The following is a 9494-nucleotide window of genomic DNA, read 5'->3' as shown; positions in this document are numbered from 1 at the left end:
ATTTTTTGATACAAACAAATTGGTAGAATGGAAATATAGTTATAATATTATTAGACAAGAGTTAATGACATATTATGACTCTCAACATAGATCCAGTTAAAAAAAATAGTGTACAAGTCCAAATTACTCAATTAACTCCAAGTGTGTGAATTAATGTAAAAACATGCTACCATCTTTCATAGTTAATAAATTTTATTATTATAAGACTACAAACACAAGTGAAACAACCTGCAAAATGCACAATTTTAAAAAGTAAGTGCAAAACTTTAGTTGGAATTAATTCAATAAAAAATAGCTTCATTTATTTTATAAAAAAACCATTTTAAGAAGGTGATAAAAAAGTTATTTTCCCAAGCAAGCTTAATCATACACGTACTAAAACAAACCTATTATGGAAATGTTGCTCAGTACGCGTGCTCAGTTTTGCATGACAAAGGGAAACATTTGGTATCTTTTCCATGTCAATATGTTGTCTATTCTTTACTTCTCTAGTCCCTCTCTCTCCCAACTCTTCACCTGTTTTCTCTCCCCGTGTATTTCTACATACACACTTTAATTTACATATGTGGACAAAGAGAGAAGCAAAAATATTCCAAACCCAAACAAAGGTATTCATTGTTAAATTCCAAAGTAATCCCACGTGTATAGATATAGAACCAAGCCTCTGCATCAAATTCAAACCCCCCCAACAACAATAAGTGTAACCTTCTTAGCCTTATTGATAAACAGTAGGGTAAATTTAATGTGAAAGAAAATTAATTGATATCATTTTAATTATGTGGATGAATCGAGTAAATGAGACAGGAGCACATTGTCATCATAGTTCTATTGTGGTGGGGAAAACATGAGTTGCAGAGAAAGGACAAGTATAATTCTTCAAAGGCGAATTCTAAGGCATGCATAAAGCTTAACTTTCTCTTCTTGTTCCCTAATTTAAATCAATGCATTTTGGAGATATGTGCAAAACTAAAAGGTTTTGAGTATGCATTTACCGCTTTCTCTTTAATTCACAGTAAAAGTTGACGTGAATCATTTTTCCTTTACTTGTTTAAAAAAAAATAGGAAAAAGTGAATGGTGCTTAATTTATTTTATATATTTACGAAGCACTTACAATTATCTTATCTCAAATAAATAAGTAAAGCCTTAGATATCAGGGATTGAGGATATCTTATTCTATTCGACCTATTCCTTAAAATTGTCTGGAGTCATTTTTGGAGAAAGAAAAGACATTATAAACTGTTAAACATCCATGCGAGAAATATAGCATTTTTTTTTTCTTCAATAGCTATTGATGGAAAGTTTTCATTAAATAAATTAAAAATTTATTTTATTTAAGTAAAAATGATAAAGATAATTTGCAGAGAATCGAATGTATTCTCTTTATGTCTAACTATTCTAACTCCTTCCAACCATCCTAGTGATAATAACTCTACAATTTAAAAATATCTGTTTTCTTATCCACAATTAAAAATAGTTAATACTTTATCATTTGTCTTCATTTTAACGGCTATTTTCTTTTTAAAAAATAAGTAAATAATAAATAACTATAAATTATATGTTTATAAATGAATTCTTTACAGTTTAGTATATGTAATTATTCAGATATAAACGCATGATTTATTAATGATTTATTTGTATTTAATAAAATTTTATTAAGGGAAATAAGTGTTTAAAAGTATTCAAGACTTATGAAATAATCAAATATCTTCATATACTTTTATCATAGAGTTTTGCTTATATATATATTTAGTAGAAGTAGGCTACCTATCCCATAAGGCACCCAAAATTTTACTAAACGTAGATATTTAATTTCAAAAGAGAAAATAAAGAAAAAATTACTAATTTAACTAGAGGTAATTGATATTACTAGGAGTAAACATTTCCTTTCTAAAAATTAGGTATGCCATTACGATTTTCTATTTTTTTAGAAATTACTAGCTACCTTATTTTTCTATTTATTAGTCGTTTTCTATCTTTTTAATCCTTATTAAAATACAAAATCTTATTAATTTACATATAGGTGTTGGAATAAACTAAAGCCGTCGATAGTTTAGTTAGAAATGTATTTAGAGTTGACAATTTTAAAGGTAATCATATAAGTGAACATTGATATGATATGTAGTGATTGACATTTTGGATTATTTAAAATTACTAATTCTGTTCTTATCCTATATGATATACTGCTTATAATCTAATGTTAATTATTTAATTAATTATTTTTCAGTAGAAAGAATATTTTTCAAAAATTAAAATTGCTCAGAATATTAATTATCTAAAATCAATAATATCTCAATAAAGATTAAATTGATTTATTTCATTCTGAAATAAGAAGAACTATTCAATAAATTTGTTTACGATAATTTAATAAATAATTTTACATCACAAAAAAACTGAAAGCTAAATCCAAGATAAAGAGTTAATAAATTATTTTTAATTAATTTAAAATTAGTAGTTTAAATTTTATTTGAAGCTTAAACAGATTGTATCATGCACCCTTTGATTAAAAGTAATGTCATATAAGGTTTAGAGCCTGACCTAATTTATAGTATGTGTTTTTCACTTTTTCGGCTAATATGACAAGTTGAACATTAAATTTTACCTAACTTTATATAATGCAGACCTAAAAGGGAAAAAAATCATTTAATGCTACTCGGAATTTTCATGTATATTCTTTCATTTCAGCACTGATGACCTACTTTTGACTAAATCATAGAAGAAATAATACTCCATGTACGAACACATTAAATCCTAACCACTGAAGGTTGCGAATACATTCACAAAAATTATCGACACACGTACAGAACACAAAAACCATCATAGCAACTTAATTAAACCATTAAACCGAAAAAAAAGGCCCCCAAAAAAACCCACGAATATGAAAGGGAATCTCGATCTTTACCTTTTTTTTTATAAAAATTTTGTGTTTGTATGAGATTATGAATGTATCTGGTGAAGCTAGCTAAACGATGAAGATAAATATGCAAGGAAACACCCTATGTATAACACAGAAGAGTGGTTGAAGGAACATATTATTAACAGAAACGTGATAGTATAGGTACGTAAAGAGGAGAGGAGTGAGCTAGCAATGACTACAATATTCACATGGCTCAGCGTAAGCGAAGGGGGCGAAGAAAATGCCCCGTTATATCCGCACCATGCACATAACTTGTCTAAAAAGGTTCAATGTACCCTTATCACATGCCCTTGAACAGAACAATCTCTTTCGTGTAAATCCTCCATCCCTAGGCATCAGTACCAGTACCACTTACACTTGATACTCATCATAATGATAATGTTGTAATGAAGAGAGGACATGGAAATGCAATCACGGAAACATCACAAATAATATTCTCTTTTTTTCATAATTTTATTAAAATTTCTACAGAGTCAACAAATTAACAGTTCCCGTTTGACCAACATGTACAATATTATGTGGGAGGGAAATGATATGTTGGAGAATTATACGCTGAAAAAATTGCCATAGCATTAGCCCTCTTACATTTGTTCACATATTAAGGCTTTAAGTTGTGAAATTGAAAAAGTGAAGCACACCGGGATAGGAGGTAATCTGTCTTCTCCTTTATGGCGATTTGAATTGCGTGCTATTATTACTATTAGGTGTTATATAAATAGATAATTGAACATCATAGGTAACCCATTACATATGCTTGTGAAGCTGGATTCTTTATGAAGGCCGTTTTGAGATCATGATTTTTGCACGGAGTACGTAATAGTAATATCTGAGTGAGTACATAGGAGGAAGCTAAGGAGTGATCATGCTCCAAAAGGTAGGTTCCCAACTAGTGCTATATACGTTATTGTTATTGAAGATCAAAATAATAGCTATATGATTCTGTTTAGCTGCCAATTTTTCACAATTTAATATGATAGTCGGTTTGGAGTGCTATACGTGGGGGCCATTTCTGATATATTTATTAGTTATGTTACTCATCAAAAGAAAAGCGAAAATATAGTGGGAATTTAGTTGTCTAGAGAGCATATAATTAATAGTAAATCATTTTTATCATTTTTTTTTCTGTTTGGACGTTAACTGGTAACTTTGATTGTTTTGATTCTAGAATATAGATTTTGAAGTATTTGTATGGATATTGATCCAATATTTGTAACAATACTTATTATATATATGTTGGTAAGAATATTTCTTTTAATCGACAACAAAATATTAATTAAGAGAGAGTATAATTAAGGAGTAGTGTAACACATTAAACAAATATATGTTTGTGACATGTGCAAAATCAATTATTAATATTATAAAAATTTAGTGTCAGATTGAGGTTATATTAATTGAAAAAAGTATACAAATATGATGGTTTCCCTTTCTATGATAAATCAACATAACAATTGGGTTTTATTATGATCCGAAATTCTCATTTATTTGCCTGCTAAGAGACGTACAAGTTCAGTTACATTCATAACAATAGACACATTAATTTTATGAAATATGAAGGGCACCCTCACAAGAACATACATTATTAATTTATTATGCGCCCCTTATAGAACCACACTATGACTATACCACCCCATGATCTTAAATACTATACAATAAGAAACCCTAACGGGATAATAGGATGAGTTTCATACTAGTTAATTAAGATGGTTGAAACTAAATCACATATTATTGTCACCTCTGTGATAACCATCCCCAAGTGGATCATTGTTCCAAGGAGAAGGGTAATAATAACCAGGAGATTGAGCAAGAGAAGAAGCTCCACTATCAGCAATTCTTCTCCCATCTTGAGTAGTTGGCATTTCATTGCAGGTATAGCGGATCAAATCAGCGTTTGTGGCATCAAGTTCCTTTTGGAGCCTAATGACTTGCCTTTGGAGCACTGAAATGGCCCCAACACAGCCATAAACTGGATCCTTTATCCGTGCCTCAGCTTCATAGGCCAGAGAGTTCACTGCATCCTCTCTTTGGTGGGGTTGGACTTCATTCAGAAGTTTGCTCACGTTGCTTGCACCAAATATCTTGTGAACATTGGCAAACTTTTGAGGCTCTTCTGGAGGGAAATATGGGGCAAATATGCAATCAGGCATGCATTTCCTTCTCAAAAACTTGCAGGCAGCACAGGGAGAATTCGAGTAGCTAGAAGAGGCCATGATCTTCTCTGCAATTACCAATTTAGAATCAAACACACAATAATTAGACAATTTAATTACATGTATAAACCCTCTCAGATGTTTGAATAACTTATCATTGATTATAGTCCTTTTTTATATCAGCGACAAGGAAATTCTCTAAAGATATGTAGTACCAAAGGTACTCTAACTCATGAGTACAAAATGTTTAAGCTAACATGTAAATCGAAATACAGTATAATATAATTGATTATATTCTGAACCTTGTAAAAAAGAGTATCCTATATATAAATTATGCAGCACAAAAATATATAGTTTTAAATTTGGACAAAATAAAAAGTATAAAGAAAATCACCAAACAGACTTGTATATCTATTTATTGAAAATTAATTAAAACTAACATCGGCTTAATTAATTGTATATATAGTGGACATATCGAATCTGAATTTAATATCTAGATTTCCTTGAACATGTATAAAACTAGGGTTAGGGGCTGACATTACTTGCCTAAAGCACATCCTGCTACTTCCTTTTTCGGTAACAACATTTTCTACCACTGTTCAAACTTCTCTTACTTTTTATCCCTAAGCCGTCTTTATGTTGAATCAAAGTCCACTATTGAATTAGTGGATTAAAAAATGAAAAGAATAGAAAAGAAGAGCCCCTATATATAGAGAATTAGAGAATTTCTGACTACTACCCAGAACCCTTTTTCTCAATTTCATTTTTCTCTCAAGGACAACAGAAGGACGAGGGAGAAAATTAAATAAAATAAATATAGAAAAATATTGTACATGTGAGACGACAGTATTATTAATTGTGCTATGTTTGATTTCCTCATCTTAGACTAATAAATTTCTTCCCTGAATTTCTCTCCCTGTCTCTCCTCATCTCTCCTTAGGTCTAGCCTTCTGTGATTTTCAGTTGGAGGGGCTTCATGAAAAGGTACACCTACCAGGAATCTTTTCAGTTTATTTGTGGATATGACATGTGAAAGTTTTCTCTATTTTCAACTCTTTGAGTTGGATGATACATCATTCACACCCAGAATTTCGTTCCTTCCAAAAATTTCCAAAAACCAAAACCCTGGATCAAGCCTTAGAACATAAATTTATTAGGCAAAAACCAATCAAAAAGAAGAAAAAGAAACATATAATTGGGAAAAACTATACCTTGTACAGCTAGCTAGGTTTAATTGAACAAAGGATATTGTAATTTAGATCAATACCTTTATTTTTTTTCTCTCTTGCAGAAGGGTCTTTCAGGATCTATTCTTTAATAATGCCAGTGAAAAAGAAGTCTACAAGCACCGGGATAGAAGTCTTGGGAATTCACTATTGGATGTGAGAGTTCAGAGAGAAAACGGAAAACCCTAGTTACTTGCAGGACAAGATGAGAAAAACCCGCAAATACAATGACAACTAGATAAGCAACAACAAAGAGTATAGGAGAAAAAGAGCATTTCCAGTGAGAGAGTGGAAAAGAAAGCAAAAGACAAGTGCAATAAATGGGGCTACAAGTGAAAAAGAATGACTATGACACAACCTTTATAATAATATCGAATACTGTACCCAAGGTTAACTCTAATAATCTCTCCCACTAACTACTCTATATATTCTTCATATCAAATACTATGTGTATTTATAACTAGTTTTTATTTGTGGTAATTCAAAGCAAACCAGGTTATCCTCCCTTAAGCAACGGTTTATGTATTGATCCATTAATTTATAGCTCTACATATAAATATTTTCCAATAAAGTTGAGGAATTGGAGAGAAAGTAATTCGGAAGGTTAGTTTTATTTTCATTCTCTTCGATTCTATTTTGTTGCTTTTAAATTGTATTTTTAAAAGGCATAAAATAGAATTCACATGTTACGTTATTTATGTCTGTTAAATATTAATTTAGCTCAGCTTTTGTATTGCCTTAATATTGAAATGAATAGTTTGTTTTCTCTCTTTACATTCTTCTAAAAATATAAATATAATTAAGAAACATACATATAAATGAGTAGGTTTACTGATAAAAAAAATAGTAGGTTTATAGTGGGTGAAAACAATGTAAACCCTTATTACACTTATATAGAACAGATAGATTGAGGCAAATAAAACCTAGTCCAGTGATATCATATTTTTCACACTTTATTTAAGCCCCTTTTTTTAATATAAAACTTAAGTACACTTTATTAAGTGTAATTAATATTATTCTATAATTAAAATTAGAGATTTATTTTGATAATTATATATAATGTATATTAATGAAATTTGTATTAAATATGAGTTTATATACAAAAGTAAGTCTTTCATTTTGATTAGAAAACATAACCAACTACACCTAATGACTATATCGAAACTTTGGTTTTTTCTTTTCCTACATACATATTCTCTTCATTTCTCTTTCCTTTTATGCCAATTCCCCTTTGTTATTGTAAAATAATAATAATAAAACTCTTTGTTATACCGAATAGAGGTAACCTTAAGCATCTAAAATGTTATTGGTTTCCATGTAAGTTCAAAATATTTTCAATTCTGGTAGTTTACCATTATTTTAGTTTTGATCTCTATATTTTAAAAGTTTAGTTTATGCTTCTGATAATTTTTTATTTTTTATTTTTTAACTTTTGTCCTTTCCACTAATATTCCACACATATTCTTCGAGGGATAACTATCAAGAACCATGTTTGTTATACTAGGGAAACCTAAACGTAAACAAAATAAAAGTACATAAAGATTAAATCTTATATAGAATAAATTTATAGGGACAAAAATCTAAGAAATAAAATTATTATAAGGTTAAAATTTAAATTCGAAAATGCAAAAACTAAAACTATATTTAAATACTGAAGTATATACAATAATGTATGGACATATAGATAGAATCCACCTCTCTTATTCTTATCAAATTCAAAAGTCATAAAACACGAACGTATAAGATTGATAGTGTTTACATAAAAATGTATCTAAGTTATGAGGAAGTGAATATCATGCATCTTTCCTAATTCTTTTAATTAAAATATAATTCCCGCAATTTTCGCCCATAATGTTTAGGTGCGAAATATTCACTTATTTTTGTTGAAAGACATCATTTATCACTTTTAATGAAGTATTTTTTATTAACTACAATTAACCTTTTGTAGGAGTGTTCAAATTATAAAATTAAACTAAATTATGAGAGAACTAAACTAAAATACAATAAATAATTCATCCAAGGTGAACTAAACTAAAATATAGTTAAAGTGAACTGAATTAAAGTATTTTTAAGTTTAACTCACTACATTCTTATAGTTCGAACTGAATTATATATTGAATCAAATTAAACTGTTTTTTTTTTTAATTCTAACTTAAACTTTTTCTTATGGTAGCACTTTGAACATAATCAAACACTTTTTGAATTAAATCAAACCATCACTTTGAATCAAATTGATCCAAAATTAGTTTAAAAATCATTTTTCAATTTCCTATCAAGATTTATACTCTTAGACTTTATACTTCAAAGTAGTGACAAAAAATGTTAAACAATTAATATTGAGGTTGTTCATTGTTCAATTCAATTAATTTTATATTAAAAACCAAATTGTAGTTTTTTTTTTTTTTTTTTTTCATAACTCAAATTTCCTGAAAAATAACATTATTAAAAAAATAACATTATTAATTTTACAAATTTTAATAAAATTTCTATTTAGAAAATAAAACAGTGAGGAAAATAAGATATAATACAAAAATAATAGAAGTATGATCACTATATATGTGGCATTGTATCATTTCCTTTTAATTAAGAAAATTGATAAATTTCATCTAAGGTAAATCATAAATATTGGATCATAATTAAAATAATTAGAAATTTAAAAATATGAAAAGAATAAAAATTGAGAAAAATAAAAAGGACAATGTTTTGCAAAAAAGCATAAATATTTTCTATTAACATCGTAGATATGAGGTGAATAACATTTACTTATTCACTAAAAATTTTTATATAAAAAAGGGACTATTACTAGCTTATTATCGATTAGTAGTTTAGTTTTATGATATAGTGCACCAAATTAACAAAGCAGCAGTAATTTATAATAAATAAAAAACAGAGATATATTTAGGATTGAAAACAAGCTATATGAGGTGAATAACATTTATTCCACTAAATTTTTTATAAAAAAAGAAAAAGAAAAAGAAAAGAAGGACTAGAACCCGATGAAAAGTTTAGTTTTATGTACTAAATTAACAAAACAACAGTTTAGATTTACAACTTGAATTATAAAAATTAAAAAAAAAATAGATCATTATCTATAGTGCAATAAACTAGTTATTGTAATAGTTTAAGCTTTATAAAACTACACTAAAATATAGTTTAGTTTTTCATTCAAAATAGTTTAGTTTTTATCATGTAGTTTAATTTAGTTT

General features: G+C 28.2%; 1 protein-coding gene and 1 long non-coding RNA gene across 3 annotated transcripts; one reads left to right on the top strand and one right to left on the bottom strand.

Moving 5' to 3' along the window:
• Positions 1-1971: 1971 nt before the first annotated feature.
• On the top strand, positions 1972-4917 carry LOC114917015 (uncharacterized). 2 transcript variants are annotated; one of them, XR_014433015.1, is made up of 3 exons: positions 1972-3564; positions 3652-3789; positions 4782-4917. It is a non-coding gene; the product is annotated as an uncharacterized LOC114917015 (long non-coding RNA). The 2 variants fall into 2 exon arrangements; XR_003805737.2 differs by having other exon boundaries at positions 2514-3564; positions 3678-3789.
• On the bottom strand, positions 4369-6033 carry LOC109815774 (LOB domain-containing protein 25). The gene is made up of 2 exons (XM_029274854.2): positions 5609-6033; positions 4369-5130 (listed from the first exon to the last, which is right to left on the bottom strand). Exons 1-2 carry the CDS (start codon positions 5646-5648, stop codon positions 4631-4633), a joined length of 540 nt encoding a protein of 179 aa, XP_029130687.1. The 5' UTR covers positions 5649-6033; the 3' UTR covers positions 4369-4630.
• Positions 6034-9494: the final 3461 nt, after the last annotated feature.

The sequence above is a fragment of the Cajanus cajan genome, chromosome 4 (assembly GCF_000230855.2).
Source record: "Cajanus cajan strain Asha chromosome 4, NIPB_CcT2T_4, whole genome shotgun sequence".
Taxonomy (NCBI): domain Eukaryota; kingdom Viridiplantae; phylum Streptophyta; class Magnoliopsida; order Fabales; family Fabaceae; genus Cajanus; species Cajanus cajan.
The sequence above is the reverse complement of the archived record's forward strand: the minus strand, read 5'-3'. Positions and strand labels throughout refer to the sequence as shown.

What these genes read in the sequence shown, in the direction of transcription:
- LOC109815774 (XM_029274854.2), bottom strand. Translation starts at nt 5,648, where the DNA reads ATGTTGTTACCGAAAAAGGAAGTAGCAGGATGTGCTTTAG. An exon ending in AGTAGCAGGATGTGCTTTAG is followed by an intron (nt 5,131 to 5,608) that starts GCAAGTAATGTC and finishes TGGTAATTGCAG; the next exon opens with AGAAGATCATGGCCTCTTCT.